This window comes from Bidens hawaiensis, unplaced genomic scaffold (genome assembly GCF_021521415.1).
Source record: "Bidens hawaiensis isolate Kalapana, Puna unplaced genomic scaffold, B.hawaiensis_p1.1 tig00016775_1, whole genome shotgun sequence".
NCBI classification, from domain to species: domain Eukaryota; kingdom Viridiplantae; phylum Streptophyta; class Magnoliopsida; order Asterales; family Asteraceae; genus Bidens; species Bidens hawaiensis.
This window is the reverse complement of record NW_027492544.1, coordinates 242,124-259,578: the sequence shown is the minus strand read 5'-3', so window position 1 is coordinate 259,578 and position 17,455 is coordinate 242,124. Positions and strand designations below refer to the sequence as shown.

The 17,455-nt window shown below is 34.5% G+C and overlaps 3 protein-coding genes across 3 annotated transcripts; all 3 read right to left on the bottom strand.

Annotated features, from left to right (window-relative positions):
- Window positions 1-2,916: 2,916 nt before the first annotated feature.
- On the bottom strand, window positions 2,917-4,329 carry LOC143552121 (protein LATERAL ROOT PRIMORDIUM 1-like). The gene is made up of 2 exons (XM_077042413.1): window positions 3,667-4,329; window positions 2,917-3,255 (listed from the first exon to the last, which is right to left on the bottom strand). Exons 1-2 carry the CDS (start codon window positions 4,274-4,276, stop codon window positions 2,933-2,935), a joined length of 933 nt encoding a protein of 310 aa, XP_076898528.1. The 5' UTR covers window positions 4,277-4,329; the 3' UTR covers window positions 2,917-2,932.
- A 5,179-nt stretch (window positions 4,330-9,508) lies between these two features.
- LOC143552128 (uncharacterized) lies at window positions 9,509-11,996 on the bottom strand. Its single transcript, XM_077042419.1, has 5 exons — window positions 11,731-11,996; window positions 11,592-11,664; window positions 11,275-11,453; window positions 9,953-10,019; window positions 9,509-9,854 (listed from the first exon to the last, which is right to left on the bottom strand). The coding sequence occupies exons 2-5, from the start codon at window positions 11,599-11,601 to the stop codon at window positions 9,697-9,699; spliced, it is 414 nt and encodes a 137-aa protein (XP_076898534.1). The 5' UTR covers window positions 11,602-11,664; window positions 11,731-11,996; the 3' UTR covers window positions 9,509-9,696.
- Window positions 11,997-12,028: 32 nt separating this feature from the next.
- Window positions 12,029-16,334, bottom strand: LOC143552112 (uncharacterized). The gene is made up of 6 exons (XM_077042404.1): window positions 16,097-16,334; window positions 14,397-14,554; window positions 13,559-14,036; window positions 13,324-13,471; window positions 13,131-13,241; window positions 12,029-13,014 (listed from the first exon to the last, which is right to left on the bottom strand). Exons 1-6 carry the CDS (start codon window positions 16,107-16,109, stop codon window positions 12,051-12,053), a joined length of 1,872 nt encoding a protein of 623 aa, XP_076898519.1. The 5' UTR covers window positions 16,110-16,334; the 3' UTR covers window positions 12,029-12,050.
- Window positions 16,335-17,455: the final 1,121 nt, after the last annotated feature.

The window sequence follows — 17,455 nt, the reverse complement described above, 5'->3', positions numbered from 1 at the left end:
GCAATGCTTGCGGAAACGGAAATAACATCCCCGCATAGCGGGAACGTCGAGAACTACGTTGTTTGAAGCTCCAAGATGGAATTGGTGGTCTTAACATAATTGATCACTATGTTCAAAACTACCAAAACCTCATGGAAAATACATACAACTGGGACTCCATGCTCCTGACTTGCGAGGAGGTTACAGACCTACCCGCATCATACCCAAAGACCAAGCAGGAAACTCGGGCATTTCTGCAAGTGACAAGGACTTCCGCGGAAAGAATCCCCATGGAAAACCTTACAAAACCCTTTTCAAAACCCTTTGCTCAAGTCCAAAAGTTCACCTCACTTTATTAAACACTCATGAGAAGAACATTGGACTGGGGGGACTTGAAGAGGTAGGTCCCAGCAGAGCCCAGTTGGACCCGCAAGACTCACCTTAAACAGGGACGTCTGCGCGGAGACCAACTGGATCCGCAGGACCAACCATGCTCAGAGACGTGACGTCCTTACGCGCAGTACGCAAGCTGGCCCCGCAGGAAATGCCTCCCAATGGTGAAGGACTCCGCCTGTCCCCGCAGCCTCGGATACAAGCCATTAGGGAAGGCCACCCGCGCAGCATGGCTACACTCACAAGGCACTTAGCTCTCGATCATTCAGTGTCACCTGAAGGAATGAGCCAAGCCGGGAGCAATCCCGCACAGAGGCGGGAGGGGGAATACTCCCGCCCAAATAAGCCAGTCCGTATACTGAAGGATCTTTTACTGTACCTGACGAGGTATGGGCGAAAGATCTGATCAGAGATACGACAGCTCACTGATACAGTATGGCGAGCAGCATGCTCCTGTACTGTATCACTATTAGCCGCTGCCTACTCACCAACTACTGCCATACCACGTGCGTAGCCGTCAGTTGGTGGAACAGGAATAGTATACAGCAGGCCTGGTCACTATCAGCCGCTACCTACCCACCAACTACCAGCAGGGCACGTGCGTAGGCTACTGTTGGTGGAACAGGAACACTGTTGCAGCCGGCCATACCTCTTTGGAAACCTACCTTCGGCTATAAATACCACAAATGGTATGACCATCTCATCTGATCATATCTTACTACATTATCATATTATACCTGATATCTGCTCTAGCAATCTCTTAATATACTTTTATATTTAAAGAGCAATCTAGTCTGATTCTCACGCCGGAGGGTGGTCACAAGGAGGAACCCCCCCCTTCTCAGTGACGAGCTCACGGTGTCTGTTTTGCAGGTTATCAGAAGAACCATCTTCCAAGGGTCTAACCCCTCGTGGGAAACAGCTATCCAACCCCCAGGTTACCGCCAATCTGTCCGGGGTCCTGTTAGTGTTTCTTCAGTTGTGTAGGCTAAACTCTTACAATGGGCATATGTGAAACTTAACCCTTAAAACCACTTCTTTAAGCTATTAATATTTGCGGCAATGTGACTAGTGACTACTGCATGTGTGATTGTGTGTTATATCACATCATATATTTCTATACCATAAAACATTTTTGATTACTGTGGAAAATAGTCACTCATATATCAACTTCACTACAATGACTTACAAAGATAGAATTTTTTTTTTTTAATTTAAATGGTACATCCAATCTTGTAGATTATTGATAAAAACAAGAAAAACGTTTTATATATTTACGCCGGATTAATGATAAAGATGCATTTGTTTCTAACAATTATGTAATAAGGCGTTTAAAAAGATGCATACGTATAAAGAACAATTATAAATTTATAATTTTTTTTTCCATTTCTAACAACATTACAATTCTTTCATTAAATTAAATAAAATAATGTGTAAATTGTGATGACATATGGATGTCAATAGCAAAAGAATAGTAAAGTAAAAAAAAATATATTCATTTTAATGCCTCACTCTTTACAGCTACTATATTTAACTTCACTTTTGAACACATGATTATGCTATATATAATTATGTGCCTCAAATGCATCAACTTGATAACAAGTACAACAAAGAGAAACTATTATTAACATGAAACAATAATTCCCATTTATGTGAATTGAGTATGAACGACAAGCAAACCTATAATTAAATACTCCTATAAATTACCGATACATACATTTTTCAGGATTTAAACTCTTGATCTAGGAGAGTCAACTTACCACCACGCTATATCTCTTAGAAACATTTTTTGAAATAAATAAGTATAACAAGTAAAATATCAAACTAATAAAAGTAAGACAACAATCAATAGCACACAATATAAGATATCAAGAACCCGAAACAAAAAAACAAACGCACACAATATAAGATAACCACTTATATTATATAAGAGCAATATAACTCAAAACCCTAATGCAAAAAACTCAAACTTCATAAGCAAGAGAATTATTAAACTTTAGTTATCCCTCAACATGCTAAACAAGGCCATCAGATAATTAGACACGCTTCTTCACCAGGCTCACTTAAGAAATTAAGGTCCTTCTCAAAGCAAAGCATTACTTTCTTACTAGTTTAATTCCATCTAAATTTATATATTCATCACTTGATCTGACCCGAACCCGAACCAAAACCAAACCTAAAAATTATTAACATCTAACAAGATTCTTAATCCATAACTCATCATGGGATGTGAAGGTTCTCATGATTTGGACACATTATTTATTGAAGCTGGCCACCAAAGTCAAAATATAATATCAAAACATATATATATATATATCATACCAAACAACAATCTAACGTGTTTTGTCATCGAGCCAAGTGCACAAATTGCAAAAAACATGCATACAGAAAACCCGGATTACGTCTCAAGCAATTTGATTGGATAATAACATTTGGTACAAAACCTTTGATTATAATATTATAATTTATATTCCATAAAATTCTCAACTTAAATAAAAACAAAAGGCATGATTAGTACTTAGTAGTAATCAAAAACATTCACTAATGTTTAATAATGGTGTCAACCAAGCAATCCACCACCGGATGACCCGTAAGCCGCCGGTGGGGGATTAAGCGGTGGCGAACTTAACGAACAACCCACATTCCGCCCTCCGCCACCGCCACCGCCACCCAAGTGCAACTCGGATAAATTTGTAACACTAGGTTGGTCTCTTGTTTCAACTCCTTGATCATATAGAAAGCCTTTGAACACATGACCACTTATTGTTACACTTGCTTGGTATGCATATTCATCGTCTCCGTCTTCGACTGCGGTTACACGCACGCACTTAAACACCGCGGGAGCGCGTACTTGACCCGGCAATGATTGCATAAAACTTGCATCTAGTAACAATATTAAAACAAAACAATTGTCACATTTATCACATTTGTCATTGCACAACAATTATAATAAGGTTCGAATTTCTACATTATTGAAATAAATGAAGTTTCGTTAATTGTCACGATTGTCTTGCACTGTCGCACGGTTTATCTCTATATGATGTAACCCGAGGGTTTACAATATATTGTAACCCTTGGGTTACAATATATTATTGTAACCCAACCCACGGGTTTCAATAATATATAGAGATAATCCGTGTGCCAGTGCAAGACAATCGTAACAATTAGCAAAACTTTATTTAATTCATTAATGTAAAAATTCGAACACTCGGGTTACAATATACAGCGATAAACCAGGTCCATTGGCTCGATACTAAACCCTAAGTACTATAGGTTCTAGGTTCTAATAATTACCTTGGTGATGACTCGAACTAGTGCCGAAACTTTTAGAAGTAGAAGTGTGAGAAGGAGTTGTGGCACGAGAAGCAAGTCTAGGCTTCTTGGTGCCAGAGGTAGAGGCTGATGAACCAGCGGCTACTGTCGCGCCGCCAAATATCAACTGGCGTTCGCGACGGCGAGCCGCTGGAACCCACGTGCTATTCACGTGGGTTGCACAGTCAAACCCTCGGCTTTTGCAGCAAGTTCTGCAACGCCGATGGTTGCAGTCTTTCTTCGCTTGGTTACCACAGTCTTGACACGTCATCGTAGACCCTGACGTTGACGCTGAGCCGCCGCCACTAACGCCGCCAACACCGCCGCCAAATCCATGTTCAGAGAGTATAGATTTTTTTGCATAGTTTTGTGGAGCTTGCCAGAACTGAATACTATTATTATTATTATTATTATTATTATTATTATTATTAATACTGCCAGCTAAAAGTGGGATGACGCCAAGTCCAACACCGACACCCAGTGCTGTGGCAGTGCCGGTGTTGGAGTTGGAGATTGTTGGATGAATGACCCTATGTGTTTGATCGGAGAGATGATGGTTTGTCGTTGTTGGAGCAACGACAAACATGCCCATCTCGGGTTGGACTTCATAATTGATATGGCGTCCAGAGGCTGCCGACCAGATACCAGAGGACCCTCCACCGTGGATGGCGGAGGGACCGGCATTGAAGCCTAAGGAGAGGTCCTGGTCGGCAGCCCTGACCCCAGAAGAGGAGGATGGAGGGTTAGCCACCCAGTCAGCAAATGCACCAGAATGATCAGAAGATAACAGCCTAGTACTCCTGCTAGAAGCCACAGCTACTAATATTTATTATGGCAATTTAAATGTTTTGGAACATATGAAACAAATATACGATCTATGAGAAGATACTGTGGAACAGGTAGTGGATCATGAATACATACATAGGATGTTGTTGTTGTTGTTAGTGATGGTGGTGGTGTTGGAAAATGAGAGATTTTGGTTTGGTGGGTTGGGGTTTATTCTCTGCTCTCAATAATGAATTAATGTTTTTCTTTTAGAATGTTCAAGCTTTCCTCCTACTATTTACATTATACCGCCAATGCCAGGAATCGAATCCTGGACCTTTCACCCAAAGGCCAAAGCCTTTACCATCCCACCAAAGTGGTGATGGCAATAATGAATTAATGTGATGTGTATAAAGAGACTAGATTTTGTATGTGGATGGGAAGAGTTTAGGACCCCCACACTATCCTTCCATTCTCTAGGTCTGCTTCCTATGCTATGCTATTACTTTACACTCCTGTCATAAACTTAAGCTCCTAGCTAGCCTCATAGCTTTTTTATGGGGGGTGTATAAGAAGAAACTATAGGAATTTGAGGTCATCTTTAAGTTTGAAACCACACATAATAGTCGGGCGAGTGTTTTTAAGATGGAATATCAATCTTCTGTATTGATTTTGTTATTGGACCAAAATGTCAACTATATTTTTATGACGAAAGTTATTGTTACATCTATATATTTACATGCATTTGGTCTAATGGTATATGTTGCCTTTTGTTGATATAATAAGTGTTCACTTTCTTTAAAAATCGAAGATTCAAATCATGCAAGAGATCATCGAGTTAAGTATATTTAGAAGGAATCTATTAGTTGTATAACCAAAAACGAATAATTTAATGAGATTGGCTAAAACATGCCCTCTAAGCTATACGTGTGTTCTTAATTAGTAATTAAATAAAGTGAAGAGACGATGCGACTAATCTAGTAGGAAGAGGCTCGTTTAGCATGAACACAGCACATGAAACTCTGTTGTACATCATCATGTGTAACTCCGTATTAAAAGAAACCTATATAATTAACACAGAGATAATGTATTTGAATTTATATAACATCAAAAATTTTAAACAAAAACACAAGTGTTATGAGTGTAACACATGTCAACTTATGGTTGGCTAGAGAAAAAGAATAATAAAAGGGAGCTAGTGTAAGATTACACCAAGGCATACTCAATAAAAGTAAATTTTGTTACAATTCAAAGTTTCAAACTCACAATGTTTTTCTATATATAATTGTGTATAAAAACAATATTTTCTTTTATATGTTTTTTTACGTGTTGCAGCTTACTTACCTTTTCTTTTTAAAACGTATAACAATTTAACTAAAAACATAATTATTTTTAAACATTTAACTAAAAAATGATCAAAAAGAGAATTTATTGGTCGGATAAAACTTTGGCCGTGAACCCAAGCCCTAACTTTATGCCTGCTAAGCTGTTGACGCCTCTGCCCCTTGGGGGCCTTTAACAAGTTTTACAAATAAGGTGACACAAGACATCATCTCACTACACCCAGTCTTATTAATAATATAAAAAAACATTATATGATTCTAGTATAAAGTATTGAGTGTGAGATGAGTGGATGGGAAAGATGGTAAACATTCACTCATCTTTTTGTTATTAAGATTCTTCTTGGTTTACAACTACAACCCTGGGTGGATCCTAAAGCTCTATTAATTAATTCTATAGGCTCTAGGTCATCAACTTATATTTGACTACATCCCCAAGGTTAATAATTGTTTGATTCTACTCATAAAATTTAGCCTTAAGTTGAGTTACAATCATGGAGTTTATTGTATTCCATTCTAGTCTTTATTTTTTTCTTTTTCTTTTTTCAGCTTCTAACTTTTGTTGTCTTTTTGAATCCGGTCAATTTGCAAAGAGACGAGTCCTATGGCTTTTTTCTTACTAATAAAGGTGCATTGTAAGTTTAGTTAAAATTGAAAACGAGATTATCGCGTCACTAACATTATTTTGGTCAAAAATTACGGAAGCAATAATTGAACACATTCGTTAAGTGAGGTAGTGCGTTTTTCAATAGTGAGGTAGTGATGTGGTAAACGAATGCAGTGAAAGTAAATGTGAACACGGCGATGTAGCGAGGAAAAACCTTAAATCCTGGTGAGGATCCTTGGAAAAAAAACTCGGGAGAGGAAAATTATCTCCTGCCTTAATTTATTAATGTAAAATGGTGATTAAGCTCAAGAACTAGATGAGAACGAAAGCTTAGTACAAGTGTGAGTATTGTGAGTGTAGAGTGTGTCCTATAACGTTCTCAATAGCCTCATTTATATAGGAAATGAAAATAACAATAATTCCTATAAATTCGGGAACCCTAGCCGCCATGATTAATTGACGACTTAGTCTTCATCTCACATGTATTCACCTAGTCGTTGTAGACCATCAAAGTAGTAGTGTTGAAGGAGGATCATTTAGGAGAGACGGTTGACACGAGAAACAAAAAAGATTAAAGAATCATGAACATTGTGGATGCGCAATAGGAGGCTATCATAGAGGATCGTATGAACCGGGACTTAAATATGTTTACGGGTCTGCACGAGCATTTGACCGGATCGATGCTGGAATTAGCCCTTAAACGAAGGCGGGAATTAGTGAACTGGTTTGGAACTGTTTTGGTCAAAAATTATACAAGAATAATCAAGTAACCAAATTTTGATTGTGAGGTATGATGCTTGATAATGTAAACGAAATAACAAATATTGCAAGGGCGAAAGGATAATATCAATAAATATCAATACTTACTGAGGATTCTGTCTGTCAGGATCCTTGGATTTACCCACAACCGGAACTATGGATTGAATCATAATTTCAAAAATCTATATGTTTTTTATTTTATTTAGTTTTACGAGGAAAAGATCCAATACAATAATGTCTTAACGTACATTACGTACGCGAATCTATTTTTTCTCGAATCGATCTATGAAATCACATCCAAACATCTCGGAATCGTCAATACATATCCAATCAATCATTGGTTCACCGAAAAAACAGTTTTAGATGGTTAATCGATCAATTTTCACTTTTTTCCCCAAAGACCGTTTTTGAGCGTTTAAGTTTTTGTGAGCGTTTGCTGAGCGTTTTAGGTTTTTGCCTTTGTATTTTGCCTTTGAGCGTCTCGCGTACCTACCGTACGTTAAGGCATTAGCGTACAGTAACTGTACCCTAGTTTTATGTAAACTTTTTTATATTGAATTAATGAAATTTATGTATTTTACGATAGTTTTTTTTCTAACTTAATGAAATGTATTATTTTTATTTATTTTATCTAGTTTTTTAATATATAATCTTCATATATGTCGTTTATCAAGTTGGTTTAATGATCTTCATGAAATTGTTAAATATAAGGTGACTGTCTCTCGTTAATTGGTACTTCCTTATGAAATATACAAATTTTAACTTTGCATTTTATATTTTCATTCATACTTTTCTTAATTACAAGGCAATTGATAACAATAATAACAAATAGTAATACTAATAAACTTTAAAAGTTAAAACATTTCTTTTCTACTTTTATATGCAACATGGTTCATAATAACCAAGATTTGCTTTCAGGTTATATTTCTATTATGGTCTAGGCTAATATTTTATTTTATTTTTATGTAAAGATGATAAAGATGAAATGACAGGCATAACCCCTGATTCAAAGTATAATTGACATATGTTGGAAATGATGTATTGACATGTATATTCGATACATACAATAAACCAGTCATATTAGACAATGTGGTGGAGGATTGTTGGAACGTCAAAGGCATGATATGTTACACTTTTAACACCCCAAACACTGCTACGTGTGTGTTGACAGTGGGCGCCAAAAGTGGATCCGCCAAAGCTTTCTCCTAAATTCAATTTATGTCAAAGTGAAACGGTGATTAGTTAAAACCTCATTGTCTACGTGACAATCATGTGACGCTTTAACATACTTCATATGGTAAAACCACATAGCCTTAGTAATGGCTAATAGTAGCCGTGATTGTGGTTCAGCTACTAGGGTAGGGATGTTTCGTCTGCCATGGCGTGTGACAAAGAAAAGGAAAATCTGATAACACGTTTTATACTCAGCATATGCTACTCGTAGATATGGTACACATTAACCTTATATATCATAAATGTTGTGTTCGCATCCATCGTGTACATTAATACTAGTAACAACCTAGACAAGTATAACCTTCTAAAAGTAACAAGATTATGCATTATGACAGAAGTGGATTTTGTTAAATATTTACATACGAAAGTCAGTTTTTTATTTTACCTTTTTAAAACGAATCATGAGTTGGAGTACAGTGAGAAAATAACCTTGTGATGACCCTCTGATTAAAAAGTTATGTATCCGTTACATTATTGCTAGGAGGTTATTTAAGGCCAATATCTACCTAACTAAATTAGTTAAGTCCGACTAGAGGTGCACAAAAACCCGAACCAGGAACCGAACTAGAAAAAAAAACCCGAACCATTTTTTTATTCTCGGGGTTTTAATACCCAACTCTACCCGTATGGTACAGATAGGGTATGCATTTTAGTACCAAAACCCGTACCCGATTTGTACCCGGTAATACCCGAAAACCCGAACCGGTTCCATACCCGGAAACGGGTTTTTCCAACACCCGAAACCAGGTTTTTCAAATACCCGTTTATACCCGAAATTACCCAAAAAATAACTGGAAAATACCTGAAAAGTACCCATAAAAAGTGCAACCCTAAAAAATCCCAATCTATACCCTAAAAATAACCGGAAAAAAACCCGAGAAAACCCGAAAATATGGTTTTTTCAATACATGGAAGTAGGGTATTCAAATACTCGATTCTATACCCGAACCCGACCGGGGTATTGCTAATACCTGATTTTCCAATCCCGATCATACCCGAACCCGGGTTTTTCTAATACCCGATTTGTGCACCTCTAAGTCCGACTGCCAACGCTAACGTTAAGTTACCAAACCAACCGTTTTAACTACTTACGTGACCACTCAACTAGCCAAACAACCAAAGTACAACACAATAACAAGTTATGAAAAATAAGCAACTAAGTTCCATAACTAGCACACTTTTAAGTTAAATCTCTACCAGCAATGAAATACAATGGGAATAGTAAATGATTGCTGTACAGTGTACACACAACCTCTGTATAATATCTTAAACTGACATCATTAAATACTGACATTAGCATTATTAAACTCAAGCTGCGGTTTCCGTCCCACCTGCCATTTGCTGCAGCCTCATGATCACATTCGTTGCAGCCGAGTTTCTTGCTTCATGAATACTTTGTTTATTGCCACTCGCACCCGAGCATTCAAAGTTAGCTCCTTTCACAGTCACATTAACCACAAACCCCCCTACAACAGGAAACGAGTTAAAACGGACAAATGGGTCATTTTTAGTACGGGCTAGTTTTGGAAATACGTAAATTTTTAAAAAAAGTTAACTATGTTACCATCAGAATGTGACGTGTGGTATGCCGGTAACGTCCAGTTGTTTGATAGACAGATATCATCCAACTCCTGGTGTTAATATAGCATATAAGGTAATGCTTAATTTAGTTAAAATTGGTAAATTCAGATTATATGATAAAACTAGCTTAATAATAAAAATCTACCATAGTGTTGTACTAAAAAATAGATTATTATTATTGAGATGGTATTACTTTCAGGAATCATATTTCACACAAATATTTTTTTAAAATAATAATCATTTTTGAAAGAAAAAAAAAAGTATTTCGGTCAACGCATACCAAAAATTATACATTTTGACTCGTTATCCAACCTGGTAGGGCTGTTTTAAAAACTTGTGACTCTCTTGAAGTTCGCTCGTTTAAAATGTATACATCTACATGTGACATGTCTACACACACACACTGTATATATATATATAGGATTAGAATTAGGATCATGTGAGAACTATTTTGAAATTGAGAACTTTGAGAACCATTTTGGACCACAAAAAAAACCCTTTTTAAAAAAAATTATAAAACAAAAAAAAAGCGAAAATAAAAAAAAGAACAAAAAAATTTTATTTTTCATTTCGGTTTCATAAAAAAATATATCGGTTTAGCAAAATTATACATATATGTATAATACATATTTTTTGATTTTATACAAGTTATTCTTTATACACATATCATATGTACACCTAAGATAAATGATAATGTATATATGTGTACATTATGTAAATCGAGATTAAATAAAAATATACATATGTGTATAATTAAGGTTTTTTTTAATGAAACCGAGATGAAAAATAATAAAAAATTGTTTTTTTACTTTTTAAAAAATTTTCGGTTTTTTTTGTTTTATAATTTTTTAAGGGTTTTTTTGCGACTCAAAATGGTTCTCAAAGTTCTCAATTTTCAAAGGATTCTCTTAGGATCCTCACCTATATATATATATATATAACTTAAAGCCATATGACTTCTTTTAGTGTAAAAAAAATAAAAAATAAGTATTGAAAATATCCGTTCGTTCATTTAAAAGTAAAGCACAAATTTTAATAAAATATAAATTATAACCCAAATTTTGGTATATACAGATTATGTAGTTTATTATAAATTCTGCATTTAAGTGTATGTTACAGATATTAGTTTTAGGTTTTATATATGAGTATGTGTAAAATATAAAAAAGTTCACAAAAATTAAAGATAAATGTGCCAGCTCGAGCTCGACATTTCAGCTCGGTTTGTAAACGCGCCGAGCCTGCGTTTTCAGCCCTACAGCCCGTTCATATTCTTCCTATGTGAATCAAATAACTTAAAAGACTTACCTGGCATGCTTTTCTCAAAGTGAGTTGGGCTTCAGACAAGCTCTTTCCCGACAGCACGGGAAAGCTTCTAGAAACAAGCATGTTTGTTTGTTGTCGAGTTTGCGTCTCATCTTGCTTACAAATCTCATTGCAACACTCAATAACAGCTTCTAGCTTTAAACCCAAGCAATCTCCAACACCTTTTAAAATGGAAAACAAAATAATAAACAGTCATCATTCATATTTTTCTCTTTTTTTACTATTATTATTATCTTTTTTTCTTTAACATTAATATTTATCAAGTGCCAACAAATAAAATAAACATAATGCAGGCATACCGCCATTCATGATTGCCTGAATCTTTTTATCACATAAAGCCAACTCGCCTTCTATGTCTCGTTGTTGATCATACTGCTAGAAAAACTCGTGTATTAATATTTAGCATGACAGTTAAAACTTTTAATATAAAAAGCATACCAGTTTCTGTCTTTTATTCAAAAGAGCTCGAAGCGCAGCATCTGATAATTCAGATTTCTTTGCATCCACTGTCGAATTAAAGTCTTCAAGGATATTATTATTATTATTATTATTATTATTATTATTATTGTTATTCACTTTGACTAGTGGCTGACTTTTTACATCCTCATTAGGTGGGACCAAGCAAGACAGTTTTTCAATCTCAGCCTTTTCATCTTTAGTTTGAGTAACGGTTGACGCATTATTGAAAATCTTCGGATTCGCCTGAAACAAGCCGAAAAGTTATGTCACATAAATACATATTTAAAATCACAATTAAGTCAATTCACCTTGCTGTTGGCAGAAGTTGTTGAAGATGATCGTTTTGCATGACGATAAACCTTCAGTGGCGTTTGGACTTTATTAAATCGATTTTCTTTTTGAAAGCAAATCAACAGCTTATCGACGTCTATACTCTTATTGGTCCCACTCGATGAATTATATACTTCAGTTCTGCAAGAATTATTCATATCTTCCTGCTTAATATTAGAAGCCGTGATACTGTTTCCAACAGAAGTTTTATTATCTTTGACTTTTTGGTCAACCAGGCTTGCAGTAACTTGAGAAGTAACGACATCATCTGCCACCTTGCTAACAGAAGTGATACTGTTATTATCTTTGACTTTTTGGTCAACCGGGCTTCCTGTAACTTGAGAAGTAATATTAGAAACCGTGATACCGTTTCCAACAGAAGTTTCGTTATCTTTGACTTTTTGGTCAACCGGGCTTGCAGTAGCTTGAGAAGTCGTGACATCATGTGCCACCTTGCTAACGGGTTCCAAAGTAAAACTGCATTGGTTTGACTCATATCCGTTTTTGCTAACTTTGCTGTCGTGAGATTCTTCGTTAGTTGAAGAACTGATGTGCATGTTTTCAGAGTCCAACTTTGACTTTTTTTGCAAGTTATCGGAGACGATCATACTTTCACCGCTTTCTTTCTCACTCGATTGGTTGAATTCATAAGTGTTATTGCTAACTTTACTTGGATTACCGCTGTGCACGTTTTCAGGGTCCAACTTTGACTTCTTCTGCAAGTCAACAGAGACCTTACTTTGACCATTTTCTTTCTCACTGCATTGGTTGACCAGATATGTGTTTTTGCCAACTTTGCTGTCTTGAGGTTCTTCTTTAGTTGAATGACTATCGTGCACATTTTGCGGGTCCGCCTTTGACTTTTTTTGCAAGTTATTAGAGGCTTTCTTACTTTGACCACCTTCAGTTGACTTTTGTAAGCTATTTGATTCTCTGCAAACATATTGAAAGGGTTATGAAAAGATTGTGTTCCTCTAATAATCTTAATAATATAAAAATAAATAAAATATGTTTCATTATGATCAAGTTTTGAATCATGAATAAGTTACCTATTTAACAACTTTGATATAATGTCAGCATACGGAAGCAGGTAGTAATACTCAACAACCGGAGTAATTACCCAACTGCCTAAACATTTTTTTACCACCGGCCCCTGTAAGCTACACAAATAACACTACATTAATTTGATTCTTAGAAAAACGCATATTATATATATAGATATAGATATAAAGTAATACTAACCTAGCAATAACATCTTGAATAGGAACCAAATTATCTTCACTGATTCCTTTAGTGCTCTGCACTATGTAAAACCGATTGGCGGTCTTCGCTTGACTCAATGAATAAACCACATGGCTTTCCAAAATCCTAAGATCGCGATACGGGATTCCTGTTTCATTGTAACAATCATATCAAAACTACACTTTAATTTCATTACCAAAACTATTCAACTAGCAAAATACAAAATTAATATTACCTGCGACTTCTTTACACGCTAAAAACGCAAGCTTTTGATACCCCACTTCACCTTCTTCATCGTATTCCATCATTATCTTCTTTCGTTTTTTACTTTCGGAAAAAAGTTCCTTTTCAATAACCGACCACACTCCATTGTTAAACTGCAGGAAGCAATTTTCTTTCTTCGAGTCTATTAACAAAACCGCCACTTTGGTTACTTGCCATTCTTTTATAACGTTTAAGATATTGTCAGAAGCGTTTAGCAAAGTCTCGGATACGGTGCATGCATCCTTTATTGCTTTTTCCGTTAGTGAAAGCTGATTTTCAGGGTCGCTTAAAACGGTATCATTAGGTTGACACGTGTGTTTCATGTGGTGGAAAATGCTTGGTTTGAACATTAGAGCCAGCTTACAGAACTGATCAAACTTTAAGATTCGGCTTTCTCGGTGGTGGTTTAGATGATGATAATAGTTGTAAAGTACTACAGCAGCATGAACCTGAAAGTCAATCAATAATAGTATTTAAGCCCGTATGAACATAAGCCAGCAAACATAAAAAATCTTGATTTATATAGAATGCCTTCACGTTTACCAATCGTATATTCATATTATTATAAACATAAATTCATAATACAAAATTTTGAAATGAACTTTGGTTGACTTTCGACGAAATAAAATCTTTTTAAGGTCTAGTGTAACCTAAATCGATCCATGTATAACCAAATGGATCAAAGTTGCCACCTTTATCCATATTATGAAACATTAAAACCACTAAAACTCATTCAAGTGATGAACAAACGATCTTGATGAAAAAAATGTCTTAAAACGAAAACACGGATGAAACATTAACTATTTTACCTGTTTAGCAACGGATTTTTGTTTTGCTTCAGACGGTGTTTCCTTTGCAAAGTCTGTATGCTTCAGAGGTAGCAATGGGCCAACTAAATACTCCATTAGTGCTTCAACGGTCTCCTCGGTTGGACCGACCTCTTTGGACATATCTATGTCCATCGCCCCTGCATTTCATCAGCATCAAAGAAATAAATTTTAAAAAATATATATTAAAAGAAAGATCATGTATCATACATTGAAATGTGATGAACAAGAAAGTTTGGAACTTTAAATACTTAAACAATGTTTTATTGAATATTATCTAGTCATCGCGCCAAATAGGACAAGGGCTAAGTTTTAAAGCATTCATTTACGCAGATTGACCTTATTTATGATATTTAATGAAACTAATCGAGTCAAGATACAAAAAAACAAACAAAAACAAACAGTTGGAAAGATGTAAGATGTAAGATCTAAGACTGTTATTACTATACATACACATTACACGCTATGCCACCGAAACGGAAACACAAGCATGTGGTACAAGAAAACCGCTTAAATACATTTACAACCCTTAAATGTATGAAACCAAATTTCCCGAATCTTTGATCGATTCGAACAATCTAAGTTCTTGAATCAAAGATAAAACCAAACTAGATATTAGTACAAGAAAGAACAACTATATATACAAGGAACTAAATTTTTAAGATTATAATATTAGGAAACATGATCAAATACATTTTACTCTTAACATGTAAACGGTGAGAACCAATTTGTTGTTATTATTAGGTTTATTTTTATAGGTGTTTGTTGTTATTTATTGTTCGTATTTGCTAATTTTCGATTATGAGACGTTATAAGTATTTGCTGATTTGTATTTTGTTGTTATTATTAGATGTTTTCTTTTGCTGTTATAAGTATTTGTTGGTATTTGCTGTTATTATTTTGTTCTTGATTTTGATTCTTTTATTGTAATTTTTAGGTTCTTTTCTTTGTTATTATAAATTATTGTTTATGTAGATTGATATTGTAGTTGGTATTGTTTCTTACGTTCTCATTTTTGAATAAATTGATATTATTTCCTACGTTCTCATGTTAAGATTAAAATGTACATGAACCTTCCCCTACATAGTACCATCCTTAAAATTTAAGTTCTAACCTATAAAAAAAATGCATTTTATAACCTAAACCCGAACACGAACTGAAAGACAACAAGAGTATGAATTTATAAATTTACACAATTTCCACCATTAAAGCAATCATAACAACTTAACTCAAAAATCCCTTTTGTTTTCATCTCACTTTTCACTTCCAAAATTCAATACTCAAAAAATCATTACAAAAACAATTTACACCCAAATTTCTTGACATGCAAATCTAAATGCATAAAAATATACATTCTATGCTGACAAAAATTATTAAAAAAAGGTAAAATAAAAATTATACACAACTATCTAGGGTTTTCAAACAAACTCATAAACTTTTAACTAAACAAATTAATAATAATAATAACAATAATCCATTAATCAGTCTCAATTCCACAATTCAAACACAAACCCCTACAAAATTGCACCTCTTCATACCCAAATCAACCTACATTATGCACTGTCCTAACTAAAACAATTTAAAAAAAAAACCAAAATTATAAAAAAAATCAAGAAAAAGTTGTAATCTTTGATTCAAGAAAAACCCTAAAAGGCGTTAAGATTTAGGACCCACAAACATACCTTTACAACCCATGAGTTAGATCAAGAAAACAAGTACTATGTTTGAAGCAGAACACAGAAACAAGATTTTCAAGTGGAATTTTGAAGACTTGAGATTATTAATCAACTCAGTTTGGTGTTTAGACATTCAAAGGACAGGACAGTAGTAGTACTTTTGTCTTTGAATAATTTATTTTATTTAGGTGTAGGAGTCTATGATATAATATTAATAAAATATCTTATAATATAAGATGTATCATTCGGAATGATATTTGGGATTTTGGAAGATTGTGTCATAATGTGACAATAATATTTTTCTATTTATGTTCTTTAAGGTATGGTATAACTTTATTTATTTTATTGTTATTTTTAAAACCTGGTAAATTTTTTATTTTTTAGAAGTACGATTTTCTTGTGTTTAGGTTATCGTGTATTTCAAATTTTGAGAATTTTCTAACTATATTATCTTAATTGAGTCTATGCTGGCTTCAAAGTTTGACTTTGGCGTTTTCCAAGAAAACTATGCCGTTGACAATATATTTTTTTAAAGGCGTTAAAAAATTATAAATTTAAAAAATGGTGAAAATAAACGTAATTATTATATATGATTCCTCAACTATAAATTAATTAGGGCATCTATAATAGATCCACAACACGGTGAAAAACGTCAATATCATGTTACCGTTAAAAAACTTTATCTGTCAAGGTGTGTAATGGTTTTATTCATTTACTTTAGTTAAAATAATTGTTAATTGGAACAATTAAATATATTAAGAAAAAATAAATAATGTGGTTAATGCTCGATGGCTACAAATTTAAAAAATGTTTACTTTCTGAAAAGTTTCCAAAGCAACCCCCCCACCCCCCTCACCGTAACGGTATTGGGGTGTTTTTGGCTGATGTGTTGTGTCGACGTTTTTAGACAACTATGCACGCCCTTATGATCTATGATAATTATAAAGATAGAGTTACTTATATAAGGCCCAGAGGTATACCTTAACGCCTGAGGCGTTAAAATTGAGTTGACAAGGGTTGACGAGTGACATACCTGATACCACTCCCTTCATAAGTTAAGGGCGTTAAATGAAGGTATGTTAAAATGTTAACGGGCTGTATCCACCATACACACACAATAATTTAAAAATCAAATTTAAATTAAATAATCATTACAAAAGACTTAAATATTGAAGGATTAATCTTGATAAAGGTTTAAAGTTTAAAGAGTTTGAGTTTGAGTCAGTTTAGTTTATTATATTAGGAATAAGTTTTGGTTGTTATTATTAATTTATTTAGTTTCCTAGTTTGAGTGTAATTAGGTTTCTTGGTGAGCAAGTTAAGGTTTTAGTATAAATAGATGGTTTAGGGTTATTGTATTTTGTG

Coding starts and splice junctions, on each gene's coding strand:
- LOC143552128 (XM_077042419.1), bottom strand. Junction 10,020..11,274: donor CTTTGAGAAAAGCATGCCAG/GTAAGTCTTTTA, acceptor TATTAACACCAG/GAGTTGGATGATATCTGTCT. Junction 9,855..9,952: donor CCACACGTCACATTCTGATG/GTAACATAGTTA, acceptor TTCCTGTTGTAG/GGGGGTTTGTGGTTAATGTG.
- LOC143552121 (XM_077042413.1), bottom strand. CDS start 4,276: ATGGGCATGTTTGTCGTTGCTCCAACAACGACAAACCATCATCTCTCC. Junction 3,256..3,666: donor TAGTTCGAGTCATCACCAAG/GTAATTATTAGA, acceptor TATTGTTACTAG/ATGCAAGTTTTATGCAATCA.
- LOC143552112 (XM_077042404.1), bottom strand. Junction 14,037..14,396: donor AAAAATCCGTTGCTAAACAG/GTAAAATAGTTA, acceptor ATTGACTTTCAG/GTTCATGCTGCTGTAGTACT. Junction 13,472..13,558: donor AGCGTGTAAAGAAGTCGCAG/GTAATATTAATT, acceptor ACAATGAAACAG/GAATCCCGTATCGCGATCTT.